Source organism: Calliphora vicina, chromosome 1 (assembly GCF_958450345.1).
Source record: "Calliphora vicina chromosome 1, idCalVici1.1, whole genome shotgun sequence".
NCBI classification, from domain to species: Eukaryota; Metazoa; Arthropoda; class Insecta; order Diptera; family Calliphoridae; genus Calliphora; species Calliphora vicina.
In genome coordinates this window covers 107,598,611-107,623,373 of record NC_088780.1, presented here as the reverse complement: position 1 = coordinate 107,623,373, position 24,763 = coordinate 107,598,611, and the positions used below count along the sequence as shown (strand labels likewise).

The 24,763-nt window shown below is 30.3% G+C and overlaps 3 protein-coding genes across 3 annotated transcripts; 2 read left to right on the top strand and 1 right to left on the bottom strand.

The window, feature by feature from the left end:
• Positions 1 to 3,019: 3,019 nt before the first annotated feature.
• On the top strand, positions 3,020 to 6,446 carry ppk22 (pickpocket 22). The gene is made up of 2 exons (XM_065515459.1): positions 3,020 to 3,183; positions 6,236 to 6,446. Exons 1-2 carry the CDS (start codon positions 3,020 to 3,022, stop codon positions 6,444 to 6,446), a joined length of 375 nt encoding a protein of 124 aa, XP_065371531.1.
• A 421-nt stretch (positions 6,447 to 6,867) lies between these two features.
• LOC135952044 (pickpocket protein 11-like) lies at positions 6,868 to 11,465 on the top strand. Its single transcript, XM_065501825.1, has 8 exons — positions 6,868 to 6,884; positions 7,194 to 7,383; positions 7,451 to 7,584; positions 7,664 to 7,931; positions 7,999 to 8,209; positions 10,798 to 10,966; positions 11,088 to 11,200; positions 11,272 to 11,465. Exons 1-8 carry the CDS (start codon positions 6,868 to 6,870, stop codon positions 11,463 to 11,465), a joined length of 1,296 nt encoding a protein of 431 aa, XP_065357897.1.
• A 3,559-nt stretch (positions 11,466 to 15,024) lies between these two features.
• On the bottom strand, positions 15,025 to 20,489 carry ppk24 (pickpocket 24). Its single transcript, XM_065501814.1, has 10 exons — positions 20,161 to 20,489; positions 19,618 to 19,821; positions 19,341 to 19,530; positions 16,805 to 16,932; positions 16,613 to 16,733; positions 16,403 to 16,552; positions 16,135 to 16,339; positions 15,650 to 15,815; positions 15,260 to 15,369; positions 15,025 to 15,191 (listed from the first exon to the last, which is right to left on the bottom strand). The coding sequence occupies exons 1-10, from the start codon at positions 20,487 to 20,489 to the stop codon at positions 15,025 to 15,027; spliced, it is 1,770 nt and encodes a 589-aa protein (XP_065357886.1).
• Positions 20,490 to 24,763: the final 4,274 nt, after the last annotated feature.

Sequence of the window (24,763 nt, the reverse complement as noted above, 5' to 3'; positions counted from 1 at the left end):
CCTTTTCCCCTTGTCTTTAAATGGAATTTCCATAAATCACTTGCGTTAGTTTTTGTCTTTCTCTTTGTTTTGTATATTCTTGTTTAACTTAATGGAATTGCTGAGAGCGAGTGAGTTGTTTATTGAAGTGATTTATGTTTTTTTTTGTTAATGATTTCATTTCAAATTAAATGCAATATTTAAGATTTCTTTTAATTAATCAATGTTGAATGTTTCTTAGGTATCGGTTGAGAATATTCAAGTTATTACAAATTCCCTCCACAGTTGTATGTCTCAGACTACTTGAATAAGAAATTTGTTTTCTAAGCAATTAATGTGATCTTCAGACTGAATTTGGGAATAACAATTTATTGTCTGTCTAGAATTGAACAAATTTCTTGAATATCTAAACTAGACTGCGAAGAAATGATATTGACCCTATAATGCAATTGGAACCTAATTTTGAGCTCAAGTCATTATTGTTTAGAAAAGATGTTTACCTCTTCATTTTTAAAATATTTTAATCTGGCAAGGTCTTTAAAGGATTTTAAAAAGTTTGGTTAATTTAAAGTGTTTATTTTATACATATTTTTGAATAAAATTATACAAATTTTACATTGTTTACATGGAATCCGGCCTCACTTTGATTCTGTAAGAAAAACGTAGTCAGTCGGAATATATTTCTACCAGAGCTGAGCAATGAAAAATCAAATTCTTATAGCTTAGGAGATATTCGCATTTGAAAATTAAATTTTCAAAACTGTTACCTACCCTACTCCAATTTTTTGATAACAGCGGATGCAAATATTTCCCGATTTTCTCCATTTTTCCTTTATTGGATAACAAAAACAAATATAATTGTTTAAAAATAATGACTGAGTCCGCAGTTATATGCATTTGAATTAAAATAATTAAAAAAGTACTCTTTTATTTCATCTAAAAAAATGTCTAAGAAGGTGTATAAAGAATTTATACCTTTTGAAAAGCTAACTTTATACCGGGACCAGATCCATCCAAAATATATAAAATTCAATTTTACGGCAAAAATTCTCAAATCGCATAGTCGATATCAAAATATAGTAACCCATTTTAGATGGCCCAATATGTTCTAAATTATTTTGTAAATGGTTCCGATAACCCCGACCGACCCGATGGATATCCAAAAAACTTCAAATCTTTTTTGGGAATTGCTGGATTCTTGATAACAAATTTAAAAATTTGGTTTTTATTTTTTCAATAGAATAATCTATAATAACTGTAGTTTAAAATTTCATTAAAAAATATTCATAAATAAAAATTTAATTTCAATTTGAAAAATGTTTATCTATGCAAAAAATCCATAAAAAGCTTTTTGTCCAATTTTTCAAAAAAATATTCCATGCATTTTTTAATTGTTAAAAGATATATACATTTTAAAAAAGTAGACAAAATCCTATATCCATTGATATATAACATGTCTATCTTATGTTTTTAACATCACGTATACACCATTTGGACCAACACTTCCTCTTTGTGCACGTGAAATTTCATTCAAACCGGACTAACCGTTTGGAAGTTACAGATTTATTTCCTTCTATTTTTTTTCTATACCACTGCGCAATATTTGGATATAGTCAAAGGAAAATTAAAGAGGGGTGGTACTGTAGTTCTAGACAATACATTAAATATTTCAAAAAAGTGTAACCACTTTTTTTTAGCACAAATTAGTTTGACGTTTTTTGCTCTTACAAGTCTTTTGTAAAATCAAACAACATCAAATAAAAGAAAATATTTGTTTTGAATTGTCCTAAGTAAAATGATTCTTTTAAATAAAAAACTGCCTGTTCCACGATGTCGAAAGAAAAATAAGTCGAAAAAATTTGTATGAAAAACACTCAGTTTTTAAAATGCTTTCGAATAGTTTTCATACAAATTTGTTCGTATCATTTTTCTTTCGACATCGTGAAACAGGCAGAAAATTAAAATACATATGTATATTTTATATTTTTCATGATATATTTGCCATGTGTGAACCTACCTTAAGTATGCACAACCGGTGGATCGAAATATTGTGCAAAAGTTAATGCGATCCATAAAAAATCAAACACAGATATTTATATTCATTTAGCTTTTCTTAAACATTAATAAATTTGTGGTATAAATAAATATTAAAATATTTATGCGATCGGAATTTATATGAACAATGCTTTAATAAGCCAAACACTTTAATTTCAAAGCTGATTAAGTTTTAAGTAATGCATCAATTTACCAGCTATAAACTTAAGGTATAATTAAACATCATTACAAGTAATTAATTAAGTTTGTTTTGCCGTAAAAACACCCCCTTTTAATATTAATTAATGTCTTTAATAAAGCGATGTTTGGTTAAATGCACTACATGTGCTTTATTCATGAATGTGTATTTAAAGTTTTCCAATACACAAAAGGACAAATATTTTATTAACACTTGCTGTTTTTGCTATAAAAGCCTACGTTCCAACGTATGCGGAGAACATATTTTGGGAAGTTACCAACTCATCAAGTAACCAAAGTTGTTAAGTTGTCATTTAACTGCATTTTGTGCGACACAATTACACGTCAACAGCACGCGTACGCACTTCAACAGCAGCAGCAACAGTATACAGCAAAATACTGACAGAATAGTCTGCTGGAAATCCAGCGTATGGAAACCAGCAAAAGAAGGACATCAAATAATCCTTATATAAGCAACATATGAACTGTTGTACAACAGGATATAACAACCAATACCAAATAGCAACAAGGAAAATAACGACAAAAACATCGTGTTCAAGTCTATAAATATAAAACAACACAACAAATTCACAAAACAGAAGCCTGTGTTCGTTCGTTCATATCCGTTTTACTAGCTTTTATTTGCTTTTCGTGCAAGTCGATTTTTTCGATAAGTGTTTTTTTTGGCAAATTTTATTTTTTGTGCCGTTGGAGGTCTTACTAAAGCCATCTACTTTTTTCCCATTATCCAAGTGCCATATTGAAAGAACAATAAGGAGAAAGGGAGAAATCACAAAAAATAGAAACAATGGTTGATATTAAATCCACTTCGAACGCCGTATGGTGGATAAAACATCCCAAAGAACTTGAACGTCGTACCACGTTGTGTCAGGATATGACAGATTTATTTCGCAATATATCCATGCATGGTTACAATAAACTTCTCGAAACGGAATTATTTTTATATGAAAAGTACGTACGTAGACACTGCTAAATATTTATTTACATTTTGCATACATATACTTTCGCTTCGATGTAACGATGTACAATAGTATGTATGAGTTTGTTGTAAGTTTTTTGTTTGTTTTTGTGTGAGTGGCCAAATTGATAAGTATTCATATTAATTTTAATTATTAAAATGTAGATTTTTTCGAAAGTGAGTCTTAAGAATCAGCATTGTACACAACTAACTGTGAGTTACTTGTGAGGATTTCGTTTCCGTTCGTCGTAATAAGCTAATTTTGATACATATACAAATTGTAAATGTAGTGTCACTTACGAAACAGATATAAGTGATTAAAGTTATACATAATTTAGTTTCTTTTCAATCTGGAATCTGAAGCACTTAATGTTCTGGATTGGAGAATTCTGTGTGAAAAACATTCAAAGGCCTCGGTTTCTCAAACGGTGCTCACAAAAACAAAATATTTTGTAAATTCTAACAGGGTAATCCAATTGACATGAAATCTCACATGGGCATTACAGAAGAGTATTCAAGTCCAAATTTTTACGATGGACCCCAAAGTCCCTTCTCGGGCGGTGGGGTCTCAAGGTATGGTTTTAAACGCTTGCGAATTTGGTGTACTATTTATATTTTATAGTTACCGAGTTATACGCATTTGAAAATTTAAATTTAACAATACCTTAGCCCGATTTTTTCACAATCTCAATTTATAATTTTTCAAAATTTTTTTAATGAAACAAACATCTTATTTATAAACTAGCTTACCGCCTCGGCTTCGCTCGGTAGCTATTTACTAATGTTAGTTCTTCAAGTTTCTCCAAAAATTTCTCTTATTAACAAAAATGAGAAGTGAAGTGATATTTACCCCTATCGGTAATAACATGTGAAATTTTGTTCCCATGAAATATCCATTTCCATCGAAGGGAAAATTTCTATCGTGATATTCCCATGAAGTTTTCATTCACAATAGTTGATTTTGTTCGTAACAGATGTTTATTGTTTACAAAATTCTATTCATCTAAAAATTTCCCTGTTGGGGAATTTTTTCAAGTGAAAGTTGATGAACGAAAAATGGGGAAAGGGAACATATTTCATGTGAAATGTTGATTCGCGATAGGGGTGATTGAATTATAGTTTCTTTTGGCAGAAAACCCGCTATAAAAAAGTTTCCTTAAAGTATGCTAATCTGCTCAGGATCACTTTCTGATTCGATTAAGCGATGTCCGTCAGTCTGACCGTCCGTTTGTTCATATAGGGCTTGTTCGGAAATGCATCACTGCGCTGCATCTGATGCGCAGTACGTTCTAAAATGCAAATGTTGCAACACAGCAAATATCTTGAGTTCTAAAAAGCAACAGTGAAACAGATGATGCGCAAAAAACCATCAAATAAGCATCAAAAAATAGCTGCACATCAGCATCAGCTGATGTGCAGCTGGTCGCAATTTCAAAGATAATTCAACAAAATTTGGAACAAGCTTTTCATTTTTCCCAAGGACAAAGCCTATTGAATTTGGTTAGAATCGGTACATTATTTATCCTAGCCACCATACGAATGCCCTAACTGAAAATAGTTCAGCTCTCATAAATATCTTAGTTATTTAAATATCCAATCCAAATTCAACACAAATATGTGACATAATTTTAATCGTTGCTCCCATATAAGGCGCACTTTCGAAAATCACTTAAACTAGCATAAATCTCTTCTGAAACACAAATAAGTTTCATATCGTTACCTTAATATAGAAAATCCCTAACTCGTGTTTTTTTTGTAAGTCCAGATTTTCATTTATTTCGATAAATGGTCCGCTCATATATTCAAGATTCACAAAGAACTAAATGGTTATTGCTCGCGCTACAAATGTTTATATAAGACCGACATCTTCTAGTTGTTTCATGAACCTGAATGTTCTATTTCCACAATGATCACCTAGAGCATTTTAAAGCTGCTTCACAGTTAATGTCATACTTATAAACAATGTTAATAACAGCAGCCGTTGCAAACCGTTAAATTCAAATTAATAATGCAATTTTGTAACAGTATACATATTACGAATTTTAACTGCCCCCGCTAAAATTGTCCTTTGGATTGGAGTACCGTTTTCTTAAAATTAGTATGATGATAGGAATTCCACACGGAATACAGTTTTATATGGGAATTATGTGATTCTTTCTCAATCATCTATGTGAACTAACAGTTGTTAAATGAATAATGTTAAAAAATTGGAAATATCGTTTCAATAAATTAGTGATGAACCCACGAATATAAGTAATAAAGAGCGTTAAGTTCACATTAATACATAATTTATGTATTGATATATTTAATGTCTCATAATATTTCAAAGAATGAAAACACGAACTCCAAAACTTTTTCTAAACTATCATATTTGCATTTGCAAAAGGTTTTTAATATATCGAATTAATTTACATTTATCTTAAATTAAATCACATCATTCTTTTAAACAACTGCTAGTATTTGCAAATTGAAAGAACCCAAAATCGAAGCGTTTATTGTTAAAGTAACTTAAGTAATTTATTGTTGATTTCATATTATATTTTAAAATTATATTCTAACTTAATTTACCGAGTATACTAAGTATTGAAGGCTGTAGCCTTCGTGATTATATATAATCACGTTGTAGTAAAAAAGACCAGAGTCTCTCCACAACACCCTAACGGGGAACACAAAACCTAGTTTTATGCTTTCATATTTATATCGGATATGTGGGATTCGTTAGTCGGCTATTTGCAAATAATAATTCATTTTGACAAAATTCGTGTTGGCTTGTTTTGAATATAGGCTCTTGATAAATAAGTATTTTCAGTTTTAGTTTGTTCAATTAATTAATGGTAAATATTTAAAACTTGAGATTTAAACTTTTAAGTAAGGTTGGCTACAGAATTTAAACGGTTAATGGATAACGATAACAATGCGACTTAATCTATTTTGTAAATAAACTGCTGATGCTTATTTCATATCTGTATTTCTTTCAGTTTTGTCTGTTATTTAATGTCTAGCTCTGATGTTTTTCGTTGTCTTTTTCGTTTTTATTATTTACAGATTAATATGGTTCTGTCTACATGTGACAACTTTGGTCGTTGTGATAACTATACTGTCACACACATGGGATCAATTTGTCCTTCAATATTTTGCACTTAATTTACATGATCCTCTGTATCCAATAGAGAATATGCCATTTCCCGGTATATCAATATGTTCCAATAATCGCATATCACGACAGGCGGCAGAAAACTATGCATATGAATTGTAAGTATTAAGTTAACAGTATAAAAGAGAAATTGAAAGGAAAGTAATATTACACATATGTGGTACATACATATTTACATGCGAATTAAATTTTAAATATTTAACAGACTTTCTTATAAAGTTTGTTATAATTCGGATAGACGCAAACAAGATTTGAATTAAAGGTTAAACAAGTAACAAATAGTAGAATAAGGTGAACATGTTTTCAATTAACGTATGTAGAAAAAATTGCAACAAACATTTTTACAAAAGCCAAAGAAAAAATACTTGAACTATGGGGTTTTCAGGACTCATTTTGAATTACGTTATATTTTGTCATACTATTTTAAAAACCATTTGAAAATCTGGCCTTTAGTTATGTCAACATTTTAACAAAAGATGAAAGAAGAAAAATATTTGTGATTTTTTTCGATAAAAGAAATTCTATGGCTCCCTATCTGTTGTAAATTTTTAGAAATTTGAAACTTTAAATAAAGTGCATGTTTATACGCTAAACCCTTAAAGTATACCGATCCACTCAGAATCACTTCATGATTCGCTTTAACGATGTCCGTCTGTCCGTCCGTCCGTTTGGCTGGCTGACCATGAAATTTTGTGCGCACAATTTTTAAAATATTTCGATTCAATTTCCCCCATTTATAAATTTAAAGATAGGAAGCTCTTAATGAAAGACCCTTTATTAAAAAACTTTTTTGTTTTGATCATTATGCTTATTTAATTCAACAAATTTTATATTTTTAACTTTTTTCAGATCCCTTAAGGATCCTCGTAATAGATCAGCAGATTATTTTATGAAATACGTCGAACATTTCAACAGTCTTTATTACAAATTTCAAAGAGTTGATGATTATGAAAATTTTGAAAGATTTCAATCCTTTCTTGATATTTATGGAACCGATGAAAACGAAACCTACTATGATATATTAAGAACCGTTAAAAAGGTAAGTTGAAACATAAATATTTCGTTTTTGAATACATCTTAAATTACATATCTCAAAACCCGAATAGCTTACACCAAAATGTAGCGATTTGATTGCAAAATGTTTTTTGAATGGCAAGGAAATTGAATGCTTTGCAGAAAATGCATTTCAAGAAGGTCTCACTATGTATGGACCTTGTTGTATATTCAATTCAAGAGATAGGTATGTTTTATTTGAGACATTTTGTGGGTTAGTTTTTAATTGGTACAATCTTTAATCAATTATGTGCATATATATTTAGCTATAGACAACGTAATTCTACATTTCGTTTAATAACCTCTGAACTGGGTCTAACGGTTTTGCTAAATTCTTCACATGATGATGATGTAGTTTCTTTGCTAAATATGGACGCTTACGTTGTCATCATACATAATCCCAATGATTTTCCCGATATTATATCGGGCAGTGCCATTGAAGTGTTTCCCATGAATAATGAAGAATCTTTTATAGCGATTAGAGCCAAGTTTATGGATACTGGTGAAGAGTTAAGAACATTCGATCCATCTTATGTAGGCATTTTTCTATTTTTTAATAGTATTTTCTTAATGCTATTTAAGTTTATTATTAATTGTTTAGCGTCGATGCTATTTTAATGATGAATCACCCGATCCTGATCTACTTTTACGCAATACATATACTTTTTCCAATTGCATAACACGCTGTCGTATCCGTAGTATTGGTGCCTTATGTAGTTGCGTTCCATTTTATATGCCTATCGAATATATGGAAAAAGTTGGAAAACCTTATTGTAGTTTACATCATGTTGCTTGTATGAATCGTTATAATTGTGAGTTCTAATTTTTAAAAGCTTTATTTGACACTTGCTTTAAATACACAAAAATTGCACTCCTCCTTAACAATTTATATATCACTGCATCGTAATTGTTTACATGACCCTTTCTCATGGTAATTTGATATTATTTGTATTTTATAGATGTAGATTTACTTCTCTTTTACTCCTCTTTGTTATATCTTTTTAAATTGAACACTTTGTTCTTTGTAAATTCAATTAATTGTATATCATTATATTTAACGTAAGCGGAATGAAATTGCATCAAAAATTTGACACTGGCCCAAAGAAAAAAATTAGAGCTATTAGTGTTTTAGTCTTTATTTTGAATTACGTTATGTTTTGCCTTAATACTTTAAAACCCCATTTGAAAATCTGGCTTTTAGTTATCTCAAAATGTTAACAACAAAAGAACTACCTTGAAAAAACATTTGTAATTTTTTCCATATTTTATCAATTATCATCGGGAACAATTTATTATCTTTTATAACAAATACAAATAAACCTATTATTGATAATATGTGCAAAGTAGAACATAATCTTTTTTCTAATAAAATATATATGGATCTTAACCAATCAGATGTAAATTAGAAGTTTTGACTTTTTTGGAATTTGATTTGACCATCAATTCTAATTAATATATTATGAAATATGTACACAAAATTAATCATTTCATAAAAAGAAACATCAGAGCTTATTTTTTTAAAGAGAAAGTTTTTCTTAACTGTTCCATCATCCTGGTGTTTCCAACACCCTTGAAATTCCAGTCTTTCTAAAGTGAAAAAATATTTAAAATAAAAATCGAGAAAAATAAGACCATGAAACTCAATTGTATTAGGTCTTATGTGACGGAATAAGGTCTTGCAAATGCATATCTAAAATTTGAGTATTGTATATAGAGAAATAAAAAGATATTGATTTTTGATATGAAAATGAACAATATTTTCTCACCACTGCACTGTGGTTCCAAATCAAAATCTATGTGGACAAAATTATGAAAATAGGTATCTTCAGAATTTGGAAAAACTAAGTTTTTTCGGAAGCTCACAATCTGCTCTCCTCCAATACAAATGGGTTCTTCAATTGGACATTTCGTTTTCTTCACAGAAGCGCCAGAAGTTCAACAAATTTTGAATCATATTTTCGTTAATTTTTTTTTAATATTTTACTGCTTTACTAAATTAGATATATCTCAATGGCTTTTATTAAATGTATATCTTATATTTATGGGCCTCTCCATTTTCCTGTTATAGTCCTTTAAACTTGGTTCTCAAATATACTGATATTTTTTTTCTAAGAATGTTATATAGCTTGCCAAAAAAAAAGACCGTCGAAGCCTGTCCAATGACTATATACATCATTTAAAGAAACTTCTGGGGAATGTCTTTGTAAAAAAATTGTAGCAGCCAGCACCCGCCGAAATACTTTTTTTTTAATTTTTACGGAATGGAATTTTTAGAAATATTTCTTTATTTATTATTGATTTTTATATATCTAGACCCTACTGTAACTTGAAATATAGTAAATACAGATCTTTTTAAAAATTTAGTTTCAGAAAGACATGAAAAATTTTAATTTTTTATTAATGTTTTTTATGTGTATATCTAGACCCTACTGTAACTTGAAAAAAGTTTATATTGATCTTTTAAGGATTTTTTTTGGAATCGGAGATACCAATTCTATATAAAAAGAGCGCCAAATAATTTTGTCCACCTAGATTTTGATTTGGAACCACAGTGCACTGTGCTTTGTATGAATGGACATATGTCGGAACTTATGGTTTATCTAACATTTGTGACCGCGCTGCTATGTAGAAGATTTCTTGGTCCACTTTCACGGTCTGCACTGTCTAAGAGATGTGTAACTGACGAATTTGTCGGAAGTACCGGTGGGTACTAATAGTTATCACAGGAGTTACAAAGTCGTTAGGATTGGAAGGACAATTTTTATTATACATGTATAATTCTCATTAAACCTAAAAATTACATGGGCCTTAAATGCCATCGAACCATCTTACATAACCTAATTATAAAAAATCTATTATAAACTTTATATATATTTTCCTAAAATTTTTTAATTTTTTTAGTATTTTAATAGCTCTGGCACCTTTTGCACTCTTTTTTTATTTCATTAAATAAATTCAATATTAAGAACTTGTTTTGCTTACATACACTGCATATCCACCTTAATAAAATCAATGAACCATTTCCACCGATATGCATAATTATAATAAACATTACCCCTTTTTTGTATCTTATACCTATTGTTTCTGCCTTTAATGGTTTTATATCACATTTATAATATGACTACACCAGTTACCACTGCACTGCACAGCACACTCCACATCTTAATATGGAAATCCTTAGACTCATATGTGTAGATAGCTATGCTATACTTAGTATGTAGATACATGTAATGTCATCATTTCTAAGCAACACACATGTTAATAATTACCTTCATGTCTTATTCTATCTATGTAACCCACTGCTTCTGTTTGGTTTAAAGTACAAAACTAAAAGCAGAAAAAGTAAGAAGAAGAAAAAAGAGATGTAGTATTTTAAATTGTCATTTAAATTCATATCTAGTTAAATGGCGTAACGTGCTTACAAAGCGCATTAGCATTTTGGGTTTAGAACGTGAAGTAGAGGAAGCCTTATATTGTCCTCAGTGTCTGCCTTCGTGTGACGATACACAATACGATATTTCTATGATGTCACTGCCTACAGATCGTCTGGTGATACCGAATAATGTGGGGTAAGTTTAAATTAAATTCAATGAAATTTAATTAAAACAACGCATAATTCTTTACACCGCCACCACGTTATGTGGATTTCCCTTTCCTTCTTTTATATTTCCTCTTCCGTTTTGTGCTTAGTGACGATTTCAATTTAAAACTGGAGGACCTGTCTGTGTTGCGTGTCTATTTTGGTGAACCTACTGCTCTCTATTATAAACGTGTGATTAGTAATACCTGGGAGGAGGCATTTAGTAAGTGTTTACATATATTAAGCTTATCAAGCAAAATTGTTTGTCTTATTCATGCATTTCCCTTTCCAAAGGTACTGTTGGCAATATTGTTTCAATATTTTTGGGCTTTTCTATGGTGGCTGTTTTTGAAATATTATTTTTTGTTATAAAATATTTATTCATGGCTGTGAAAATGTTTATCAGCAATAGTAATCATCATTCGCATCTACTAAATAATGGCAAGAGAGAGAAAACGAAATCCACTAAATTGTATATTTTACCATGAAATTTTTTTTGAAATAAAGATTTTAAATGTCTATTATTTTGCTTACACTGTACATAATTATTATAATGTTTAAAAGACAACTACGTTTGGTCACTTAAACATTAACATTCATATGTTAGTGGTCATACTAATTTAAGCAGTCATTGAAGAAATTTACTCTTTAAGTGCATTTATTGAGATTTTAAGCTCACATACGCATATTATTTTGGACTTTTAATATAAAAAATGGAAAAAAAAAACATAATTTCTAAATGGATAGTTGGATTTCATAATAATAACCAAGGCGTATTAACAAGATGAGTGCGTCCCGGCAACAAATACAACAATGCAAAAACAACAGGCAATTTGTTTTTGTTAAAATGTACGGTAAATGTCAAAATCAAGGCGAATTAAAATATTATTATGTTAATATTTAATATTAATATTGTAAACATAAACAAAGTTTGACATATAGTGTACATAAAACCACAGCGAATTAAGAAACAGCTGATTTTATGCACTCACCTTGTTAATACGCCTTGATAATAACAGAGTAAAACTTTTGAATTAGTCAGTCAGTCAGTGCTTTTTTGTAAATACAAAAAAATAATAAAATTTGTGTCTATGGTTATCTCTTATGAATCAATGGTTCTTTACTGCGCGTAACCTCACAGAAAAAAGTTTCAACATAAATAGTATGATATGATTTCATTGATTTCATTTAGCGGAGTCAATTAAACCATATCCGTCTGTCTGTTGAAATCAACTTTCCGAAGCCCCCAAATAACTTACGCGATTCATACATCAATATCTCCGGAATTCTTCCGGCTTTAAAATCGGTCCATAAATCGCTAAGATATAAGGAAAAAACCAGGAAAACACCTAATGGTGTTTTCTTTTCTGAGAAAAATGTTCCATTTATGTTACCATTGGCGCAGGGGTATGTTCCATTCTAGAAATGTATGCAAACATGCGAATAGTTGCCGTTTTCCTTTCTAATTATGTTGCATAAATAAGTGGTAAATATGTTACATATTTCACCCTCAATTATATTTCAGGGTGAGATAATACCCTTTTTTGCAACTGCGTTAAGTAATTTTTTGCAATTGAATAGCAGCACGGCCCTATGCTCCTTATAGGAACAACAGGAATTAATATATATATAATCAAGGTTGCCAACTCCTCAGCTCAGAAAATGGCTATATTTTGAATTAAAAATGGCTAGAAATGGCTAAAACCCAAAAATAACTGAATACAAATTCAAAAATATTACATTTATTGCCCCCCATCACCACGAAGTCTGATTATGTGTTAACTAATAGTTATACTGACAGTTTTCAAAACAAAATTTTACCGACTTCGTGTTAATGGGGTTTAGCAGACTTAAAGATTGTAATATCAATATTTTTCTTTTCCTTTTTGATAAATTTTCATTTTTGAAAAAATGAGAATATTACTGTTTTCATAAAACCAATAATATTCTCATCAAATCATCAACAGACGAATTTGTTTAAAAAGACAGTTTCTTTGTCATTTGATAAAAAATACTTTTTTATTTTTAAAAAATTACAAAAATGTTCAAGAAAAGTATAAAATAAAAAAGGCTAGGACAAAATAAAATGGCTAGATCTTCCGGCTAGATTAAATCTAGCCATTTTTTTATGGCTAAATGAAAATAAAATCGCTAGATCTAGCCGGAAAATGGCTAAATTGGCAACCTTGTATATAATAGCAGCTGATTTCTATTATTGACAATCAGTGTTGTTAATGCTGTTGGCAAACAAACACAATGAATGTCGAAAGTCGCTTTAACAGTGTTAAATATCGCTTTTTAATACAAAATTCATTCAATATTTGGCACGCTAAATATACATTAGTGTTAAGTGTAAAATCAAGAAATTATTTTGTTCCATTCTAATATAAAAAAATGTTTCACTTTGCAAGGGTGTGTGTAACATGATAATAATATTACACATGTATAAGGTATCATTTTTTTTTAGAAAAAAAAACCCCATAAGTCATTAATGTAGACAATATGGATATCTAATGATAGATATTTCAAAGACCTTTGCAACGACGTATATAAGACCATAGTAAGTTGGACCTACAATGGGTCAAAATCGCAAAAAATATTTTTTAACCGGAATTTTTTTTTCGCTAAATATTAAAAAAAAATTAAAAAAACAAAAAAAAAAATTTAAAATTTAAAAATAAAAAAATTAAAATTTAAAAAAAAAAAAATAAAATTAAAAAAAAAACAATTCGAACATTTTTTTTTCAAAAAAATTAAAAAAACAACTCCCCTTTTGGGGAGTGCTCAAGAGGAACCTGGAGGGTTTCAGTCCGAAATATAAGGACGAATTGTGGGAAAAAATCCAGGAAGAGTGATTTTCCATTGACAAGGACGTTTGCTAAAAAATTGGTTGATTCCATGAGTAGCAGATGCAATCAAGTTGTGAAAAACAAAGGTAGAGCAACAAAATATTGAGATAAAATAATTTTTTAACAAAAAATAAAAAGATGTGCTTCTAAAAATTTAATCCTTTTACGCGTTTCTATTATTTTTTCCAACACTGTATATACAAAAGTTATGTCATAATTAGTCATAGCTCCCTTTTAAGGCCCTCTTCCGAAAATTATTTTAACGAGTATAGATTTCTTAAAAATGTTGGTATCCAAATAAAATTCAACACAATTAAGTTTCATATATATAGAAGATATGCATATGGGAGCATAATTATTCATAGTTCCCATATATATTTAAAAAGAAAACTGTTTATAATCATATACTTGGTGTAGTGTATCATATGATCGGGCTTGACCGACTATACTTTATCACTTGTTATTAATAAAAAATTATTATTTTATTATATATGTATGTGTATTCTTATTATTACAAATTTATCATTTTATTAGTGTTGCTGTAGTCAGCAACACTAATAAAATGATAAATTTGTAATAATAAGAATACACATATATAATAAAAATATTTGAAATTTCGTCTAATTTACAAATAATATAAATATGAATTAGGCTTCCCATATTCTAATTCCTAATAATAGTAAGTTAAATAGATGATATTTACAAATAGACCTTGACAATGAAGATTGTTGATGACGCCCTTGGCAGGGTAGAAAATGCATTCCAATTTGCCAATTGTCTAAAATTTTAGTATTCAGTGATATTCTTTGAATTATTACAAATAAATTATAATAAAAATGAACTTAAGCCTAATTAAAAAATTTATTTTCAAATTATATACATATATAAAAAGTTCGAATAATTACCAAAAATCTATAAATAAAATATACACATGGCACAATAAAAAGACTAAAATCAGTTTTCAATCTCCAGTTTGATTCAATGAAAGAAAGAAAAACACAAAAACATTCATAGCTAAAATTGTTAACCAAAGGTTGACTACAGCAACATTAATAAAATGATAAATTTGTATTATTATCTTATTTTACAATTTGTGTATTACTCGTTTAAAATAAGTACTATTATATTCATTGTATTCAAAATTTTCAGAGTGTAGTCTAACAAAAACGATATCTGATTTTCAATATGATCCAATATTTTATGGTAATATCATAAGTGGTTGATCTGCATTAACCCTACGATTTCCATCCCACTGTACTTCATTTTTATAGGCTCTAAATAATTGTTGTATGCAAAAGAAAACCACTTCACAAATACCAATTAATGAAAATCCAGCAATTATACCACAAATATTACCAACATGACCTAAAAATTAATAATAATTAAAAATAAAAATCATGTTTGAAACTCTGGTAAAATGCAATAAAACTTACTGAATATTTCGAACCACGAATCCACTAGAACTCTTTTGAAAAATACGGCACTTGTTTCGCCGAAAAATATACGCACCAAAGCTAAATCGGTGTAATTTTTCTTGTATTCACTAAAAATGAAAAAATTGTTATTAAAATAATTGCTTTATTCAACTACTTGTTTATAGGTTTTAGTGAATTTGTTTATCACATTTTATGGTAATATCATAAGATGTGTAAGACCAAAACATAGACTTGTAATCAAACTTTTTTCGATTTGAAAACTTCACACAAGTTGTAAAAATCCGCCACAGGAACACTTTCCATTAATTTTTGACTGAAACTTGCAAATTTGTTTCTAATGTACTTTATTGTAATTTTTTCTTTTTGTGTTTTTCTTTCAATACTTACGGAAATGATTTCATATTGTATTCGTTTAATGGCAAACCCATTACTTGTACACTGTACTTTGTTTCCGAACATGAGGGTAAACAATCTGGACAATATAATGCATCTTCCATTTCACGTTCAAGACCACGTATATTCTGTCTTTGTGTTATGACATTATACCATTTAACTGAAAGTAATTTTGAGTTTATTGTAAAACCATGTTTATAATACAAATGACACAATATCTATTGTTTATAAATTTAGAGTACAGTTTTTACCAGGAATTAATTCATTTAACAATATTAACTTGCTATTAAAAAGTGTAAAAGATTCCAAACTAATATAGAAAGCACACATAAGTTGTCAGTTGTTTCAAAACATTATGATGTAGTAAATGCTTAGTAATATTCTATAGAATTGTGATTCATTACATATGTTTTGTTGGCCCAAATATTAATGAATTAATTCCTCTAAAACTCATAAATGTGTACAAGCTAAATTCTTACAGTCATAACGCATTAAGCACTCTTTGTGTTGCAAACTACAGAATACTGTATCTATAGGATTGGTCAAGTTTTCATAAGGTGTTGGAAACAGCATACAACCGCACAGTATAAAAATACTGCGGATACGACAAAGTGTTACACAATTGTTAAAAGTATAATCATTCCCATACGATGCAGGAAGTTCGTCATTAAATAAACAATTTCGCTGTAAATAGTCAGAGAAATGTTAAGTTAAAATGTGTACAACTCAAACCTATTCTATACTCACAGCTTTAGGTCTTAAAAATCTAGCTTCACTAACAGTTTGAAATATTCGTGGTGTCACTGCTAAGTACGTATCGATGCCAGTTTGCACAAAACGCTCTTCAACACCACCCGAGGAGTGATCAGGATATAATGTTGGTGAGTGGATATCAACCTATTGAAAATGAAAGAAAAACTTTATATGCCTGTTTATATTTATATGTATTTATCTTACTATAAAGCCATCTAGAGTGAACATTTTGTAAAAAGAATCCTTTTGTGGAGAACTTAGCAATAATATTAGGCCCAGGTTTTCTCCAAAATAACGTTTGCGAAAACTGCGTTCTTTCGAATACCTTAATTGAAAAAATTAATTTATTATTTCGCCTTGTTAGTTTCGAAATCAAGATTTATGTATATATTTTACTTTTTATTGTTATTAAATGTACAACATAGGCCTCTCGATGTAAATGTTTCCTGAAATTCTTCAGCACAGTTAATGTATTTGCCACCAAGACGACATTGTACTAAAATATCTGAACAGTTGGGAGTAAGCTAAAATGTTAAAAAGTTATTTAAAAAATTTGATGTACAATTATATACAAATATATAAAATTTGTATAAAATATACCAGACATGAGTAAAAATATGTAGTAGTGACCAGTACGGATAAACTAGACTTCTCCAAAATGGTATGAAAAACATAAACATGAAACTATGGGCTCTAACTCTCCTTGGAATTATATCTTTTGGGTCCTGAGGTTGGGTTAAAGTAAATATATACTGAATGTTTGAATAAAATAAAAATCTTTTGGGTCCTGAGATTATCTCCCAATTCAAACTCAAAATAAATATATACTGAATGTTTGATAAAAATAGGCAAATTAATTCATTAAATTGAAATTTTTGAAAACTATGATTTTTGCGATTTTGCGAAATACATACGTTCAAAACATGCTAATGTTGTACCTAAATATTTTCGTTCGGTCATACAATCTTGGAGCACTCTAATGTATATATCGTTGCTACTCTGCAAAAGCTATGTGTTAAAAAATTTTCAGGAGAGCCAAAATAGTTATTATTTTCGTAAATTTGCTACATCGGTGTATAACTTAAAAATGGGGAATTTTTCAAATTTTTAGCTTTTATTTTGTACAATATAAATTTATTCAAAGTATTGGCCGTTGTTAGCTATGACCTTTCCCATATCTTTCGTGCAACATATGGATTCTGCGGCAAAAGATACTTGATACTCTGTTCTAAAGTGAAGCGTATCCCAGAGAGAACGTTCTGCATCAATCGAAACAAATAGTAGATGGGACAAGGTCTGGACATACAACGGGTGAACACTTATTTTTAAATAGTTTTTAGCAGGTATTTCACCATGTGGCCGAGTTTTTTCATAATGGAACATTACGGTTTCATGTCTGTCTGCATATTCTCGATTCAAAACGAATCAATTGCGTTCGGTTCAGGTTCCCTGTTCTGGCCAGACGATCTTTGTCTTCCGTGTCAAAATCACCACTTCTGAACATCACAAACCATCTTTCGCACGTTGAAACCGATGAAACACATTAACCAATAGCTTCGGTATTCTTCAGCGGAACTTTTTTCAAATTGAAAAAGTAAATTTAAACTTCCCGCATATGACGCTTTGTTGGCACACAATTCGACATTTCGAAAAAAACGTTGTTTAAATTACAATATAATGATCAATAAATACAGAAATGACAGATATGTACCCTTCAAAATGTTTTATAACTCATTAAAGACAAACCCCGTTCCAAAGAGACGCCATCTGTTGTGAATACCGCATTTTTAAGATATACGCCCAATAATTGAAGCGATAAATGCATGTGTCTCATTTTTCGTGAGCGTACACAAAGCAATTATCATACATTTTATGTCAAAATTTGTTTCTGGTCCATATAAGGATGCTAGATATCTATTTGTTGAAATAATAGTCATAAGATGCGATTTTATTGAAATTCGGTCGGTTACTTTCTAAGTTGATTAGGTGTTCAAAATTATATCAAATAATGTGCAATATCACATCTTTCAAAATTTACAAGGAAAGATATCCTAATTTTGCAGTGACATTAATTTAAAACAGGCAATATTTTTTTCTATGTGAAACATTTTTTGTTCGGAAAAATTTTTTATATGTAGTTTGACGTTCATTACCGAACAAAAATTGTTTTTACTTGTCAAATATACGAGAAAACATGAATTTTAGTTTTGATCATGATACAACCATTAGAAGGTAGAATCACTAGGGAGAGAGTTTAAAATGCTATGCCTTGTTACGTCAAATAATAGAAAAATAAAAAACAGAAATCCAAAAATACGAATAATAACAAATGAAAATTGAGAAATATTTTGTTTATACTTGAAATACAGTTCAATATAATCGGAGTCATTGAAATGATGCATGCAAATCCGTGAGTGTTTTAATTTTATTTTCAGGACATTTTATAAATCTTACAACATTTTGTTCAAATGAACATTTAAATTGAATTTAAAATATTTTTCAATTTAGTTAATTTTTGATGTTTTTTTTTCAATTGTACTTTTATTTTTTATTTTATATTAGTCTGAAAATTCAAGGCATGTAGAATTGAGAACATATTTTGTAGTGATTCTACCTTTTATTGTTCTATTATGGTTTTGATGTTTACAACAAAAAAACACTCTCATACAAAAAATAATTGATTTGTTCGAAAACTGATAAAACTATAGTATATGAAAGACTATAGTAGAACGGCGTACATTTTGTATTATTCTGTTCAAAAAACACGAATTTTGAGTTATGGCAGTCTTGTAGTACTTAAATGAGGGATATAAATTCCACAATTTCAAAACTTTTGTTTAAATATGCAGTATATTTTTGCAAATTGTATTTATAAATCCAGAAGGTACGTTCTAAATAAATATCTCTATTATGTTAGTACTTGTTTGCTTACCTTAGCCATTCGCCTCCTGGTATTGTAAAACAATTCGGTATCTTCTCGATCGTATATGTCCAAAAATCGTTGAAATGTGAGGGCCTTATAGTAATCCCTTATGTCATCTTGTACATAATAGTTGTATTGCAGCATTTTAATTTGCTCATAAAAAAAGTTTACTCCACGTTTGCGGGGATCCTTTCTATTGCTGAAAGTGGGAGGATTGCATGTTAAACAACAAATAAAATGTAGTAACTAATTAAAATCCATGATAACATTGTTGATGATGACTTACAGTTCTTCGGCGTAACGTGTGGCAGAGGCATTCGAGATGCGATTTATTGAACAAATAGAAACTGTTGGAAACGGTACCTTACGTATGGGATACAATGGATCATATATGGTTGTCGCCAATAGTTGACCCCCAGTATTGCGATTATTCAAAAGGAAAATAATTAGCGTAGACAATGCTGCTATATGGAAAACCAACCAAAATAGTCTGGCTCCAAAATAAATAGAGTATGTAATTAATTTTCTTTCATTCATTGTTCTTGTTTTCAAAAACGAGTAACGGAATGGATTGTTGTTATTTGTAGCAACAACAATATAAAAGAAACGTTAACGCAAAAAAAAAGAGGAAATGAAAACAAAATGTGGGTGTATTGGCCAATTACTAACGTGTTACGTTGGTGTAAAAAATCAAATACATCCTTTCGAACGTCAAGTATTCGAGTACACACAAAAAGAAATAACCAATTTGTTGTTCCTTTTATATATGTGGATATCTCGCAAACATCTATCTGCGTGCATAAACTCACAAACATACATACATACGTACCTCTCTTGATAACGACGTCCTGTTTCAACTAATTTTCCATAACAATGAAATGAAACATTTTGTAGAAAATCTCTCAATGCTTGGGCGAATGTTAAATTTCGCATATTGTTGTTTGTTGCCAATACAGGAATCCACCATGCTGCCCGGCCAACAACAAGTGCAACATCCGTTTCCTCTTTACCAACTTTATGTTTCGGTTGCTGTTTCTCTTGCTGCTGCTGTTGTTGTTGCTTTCGTTGTAGTAGTCGTTTTTTGCGTTGTTGTTTTAACTGGGGTTGTTGTTTCAACTGATGTTGTTGGTTTTGGTATGCCAACGGATATGTTTTCATGTTTATTAAGTAGTCGCTGGTTTTTGTCGATATTGGACTTGGCTCAAAAAAATACTGAAATGAAAACTGTTTGAAAGAGTAAAGCAACAAAATATACAAATAGTAACGGTGTAGTTGTAGTATTATTACTACTATCCAACAGTAACAATAAATTGCAACTGCCGTTGACTTTCAAACAAACAATTGCTTTTGTTGCCAATACTTATATGCTGTATATGGACGCAACAAATATACATACGTGCTGATGTTGAGATACCCTATAATAGGTATTGTTCATATGTGTATATTTAGAGGCGTTTGGTTTAGAATTCTGAAAATCTTGGAAATGCTTTAGTTTTAATATTCTAGGAGAGCGTAGATTATTTATAGAAAACAATTTGAAATTGTTGATCAGTGCATTGGTCTGACTTTTTGTTTCTTCTGAATTTGTTCAAATTGCAATTGAAAGAGGTGCGGAGATTTGCCCAATTTCCTTTGAAATACTTCAAACTTACCTGGATGGCATCTGCGATCTCTTGCCATAACATATCTATGGGAAGTTTATACTCAGCGCAACCAGCATCCCATAAATTTCACCGTGCCTCAACTTCCTTAATAAGTTTGATAATATTATCGTTTGGCCACACGGATTCCATCTTTTAGCGGTAGGATTTTTGTTTGGGCCTTGATTTTTTACAGCCTTCAGAGTCTGTTGGCTACTGGATAAGAAAAGTCAAGCCAATTGGCTGCAATCTGTGACGCAGGTTTCATTAATTGAAATATCGCTATCCATTTTTTATTTAATTTGTTTTCCAATTTTGTTTCACTTTTGTTTTTTAATATTATTAATACGAATTGACAATGGCATCTGCCAATAAAAAGTGTCTGAAAATTATCTTACATTAATCTGACAATGACAACCAAGGCGTATTAACAAGGTGAGTGCATAAAATCAGCTGATTCTAAATTCGCCGTAATTTAATGTAGACTATATGTCAAACTTTGTTTATGTTTACATTTTTTATTTAAAAATAAAAAAAGCAAGCGAGTATTGTAATTTAAAAAAATATACAAATATTTTGTGAAATTTAACATTTAAAAAGTGCTGTGAAAATTAAAAATAAAGAATTTTAATTATTGGCCATCACATCTTGCAAAACATATATTGTATGTCGTGGCAATTGTTCAGACGAATCCGAATGTCTTGATCTCAAAGCAGCCTACGTAACTGTCTGCAGTCATTTTCGTTCTTCTCAAAGACAAAACAGCAACATTCTGACGAAATTTATGGCACTGCTGTGTGTTCATCATCATCAGTAAATAGTCTTAACCCTGCCTTCTCCTCCAATATAACCCACCCTATACATTCAACCACTGCCTTTTTTTCTCAAAACAACTACTTACGGAGTGGATGAGGTGTTAGTACCCCCATCAGCAGCAGTAACTGCAGTGATCAAACTACTACGAGTTACCGTAGCAGTATATGTACTATAAGTCATCATCCTTTAAATACCAATACCAACAACAGCAATAGACATAAATCGACGCCAATTAAGACGCCCTCTGTCTAAAACCAAATTCCGTAGAGGCCGCTTTTATACACTAGAATTGGATTTAAGTTGCAATTTAAATGCCAGCATTATGATCAAAACTGTAGAATGTACCCTACTCGATAACACAGTGGCGCTGGATAACAAAACAGGACTAAAAAGTGAATGATAAGTAAATCTAGACCAAAATCCATTTTAGCAAATGTAGCCAAAAATTTGTAATTTTCGTAAAGTTTTATTCAATATTTTTACGCCAAATTTAGCGTACAATCAAATATGAAATTAAAAATAAAATTTAAAAAAAAAAACTTAAACAATTTGCATTTCACCATTTCACAAATTCCTATTGTTTCGTGGGACCATATCTGTAGTCAAATTACAATTCCTCGCCCGGTTGTATAGCACCAAATATACCATTACGATGATAGCCCGTGATCTTCATTACTTTAGCACACAGTTGGGATTGATGTAATGATTGTCAAAACGTATTTTATTTCCCTTACGTGTAGCATCCACAACAAAATCATTATTTAAATTGAACAGTAAAGAGCTCATGTACTAGCCATAGACTTTACCACGTCGAACAGCTTAATCTTGTGATACATTCTTCACTATTCTTAACTAATACACCACAACCGATGGAGCCATTAGCAAATGTTTATCTGATTAAATAAATCACGATACTATTAATTAAAAATGTTAATTTTTGTTTTAAAAATCGCAAAACCTTACACAAACATTTTTGAAAGTGATTTTTGTTACTGTCAATTGATCAGCACCACGCGATTGACAAAATCCGGGAGCTCAATGAAGGAATTTAAAACATTTTTTACTAACCGTTTTCATAATACAATGAAATATTTTTATGCAAAGCCATTTGTGGAAACGATAAACGATCGAGTATAACTCCAACACGCCGTATATACAAGCCTGCCAAACTAAATTGGCTCACACCCAATTGGGATATGGTATGCCACACTCACTTTGTTGCATTGTTGGCTGCCTTTTTAGCCTATTGGAATCAACAGCAAACAATAACAAATTAATTGCCATTTGCGTACAGATCTAGAAAACTGCTACTTTATGAGGCGTGGAATTTCTATACGTGATGTGGGATTTTGTGGATCTAATGCTTCCAATTCTTCAAAATGCTTGACACAAATCCGAATCGCATTCACTTACTGCCAAATAAGAGGGACTCTGTCTAGTATTGCATTCGGGCATGCAGCCACAGGCCGGGAAACGATTCTTGCAATCACTGTTTTAAATTTTGCCAAGTTAATAAGTTTTCATTGTGCTAAGGAACTCATTTGTTTAGAAGCCGAGGTCAACGTGCTTTTCCTTACTTAAATATTTTAAATTTCAATTATTTTCACATCCTAAACGAATCAAAACAAACGATTTCAAACTAAAATTTTAATTCGCTTTTATTTTGTTTATATTTTAATTCGCCTTGATTTTGACATATTGTCTACATTTGAACAAAAACAAAATGCCTGTTGTTTTTGCCTTGTTGTATTTGTTGCCGGGACGCACTCACCTTGTTAATTCGCCTTGAACAAAAACAAAATGCCTGTTGTTTTTGCCTTGTTGTATTTGTTGCCGGGACGCACTCACCTTGTTAATTCGCCTTGATGACAACGTAATGTATAAACATGGTTGATGTCTGACAATGTACTGACAATGTACTGACAATGCTTTTTCTGATAACGTTACAAGACAAAAATTGTAAGTTCCGGTTGTAAGATCTGACAACCGTCAATATATAGTTTAACAAATGAGTCACTGGAGTACTAAGTTACTGTGGAATATGAAATTGTATCAAAAAAGTACGATCGTTTATATATTATCATCCTTCATGCTCTCAATGTAATAACTCGGAAGAACTTTACGTTTTCTGAGTCTTATTTTTCTCTTTATCTTCTGTTTTTTTAACTGTAATTCATAGTCGCCTTATACCCACTGAAAATACCTTACCAACTAATTTGTCGTCTTTCGAAAGTTGTGGGGGTGTCTGTTCAAGAGTGCGGTTTCAATTTACACCATTTATTTCAGCTGCAAAATGTTAAACGTGTATTTCTTATTAAATGTTCAGGACAAATAGTAATTTTTTGTTTAATTGTTAACTTTATTGGTTACATGGAGTATGTAAATATGATCCTATAATTGTTCTATGCATGCACGCATACCTACAACAACATACACATTAGACTTGCCCTCAAAAAAAGAGATTTGCTTTGGATAAGTCTTATTTTGTTCTTTGGCATTTGAGGCCAACCTGATAAATAGAAACCGTACCGGAAATCGATTGAAAGTTGTGTAATCGTGTAAACAGATATAATTTGAAGAACAAGGTGGTATTAAACGAAAAATTTCGTTCGAACAAATTACTTTTTGAACCTATACTCTTCAATATTCTATAATATCTGGTATACATGTTTTCATTGGCCATTCAGAATTTAATGTTCTCCAGAGGTTCTCCATGTTCAAAATTCATATTTTGTTATAAATTCGTGGATTATATCTAAAGTAAAACTGTTAATAACTTTAGAGCTGTTACCCAGATTTTACCATTTTTTTATCTCATATTAAGAATTCGTTTTTCATCACATCAGGTTATAGCATGGAAAATCGTTCTCGAACAAAGGATATCTCAGCAAAGCCATCTCGCAAAAACATATATAATATTCAGGATGAGACCATGGAGGGTTCTCGAGATAATTAAAATTTAGGGATATGTTTGAA

Bases quoted from the DNA above. Each gene is read 5' to 3' on its own strand.
- ppk22 (XM_065515459.1), top strand. From the start codon at position 3,020: ATGGTTGATATTAAATCCACTTCGAACGCCGTATGGTGGATAAAACAT. The intron at 3,184-6,235 runs GTACGTACGTAG...TATTATTTACAG, and splicing joins GAATTATTTTTATATGAAAA to ATTAATATGGTTCTGTCTAC.
- LOC135952044 (XM_065501825.1), top strand. The intron at 7,384-7,450 runs GTAAGTTGAAAC...AAACCCGAATAG, and splicing joins TATTAAGAACCGTTAAAAAG to CTTACACCAAAATGTAGCGA. The intron at 7,932-7,998 runs GTAGGCATTTTT...TTAATTGTTTAG, and splicing joins GAACATTCGATCCATCTTAT to CGTCGATGCTATTTTAATGA.
- ppk24 (XM_065501814.1), bottom strand. From the start codon at position 20,489: ATGAAAACATATCCGTTGGCATACCAAAACCAACAACATCAGTTGAAA. The intron at 19,822-20,160 runs GTACGTATGTAT...TTTTGGAGCCAG, and splicing joins GGACGTCGTTATCAAGAGAG to ACTATTTTGGTTGGTTTTCC. The intron at 16,734-16,804 runs GTAAAATATATA...TTTTCAATTAAG, and splicing joins ACATTTAATAACAATAAAAA to GTATTCGAAAGAACGCAGTT.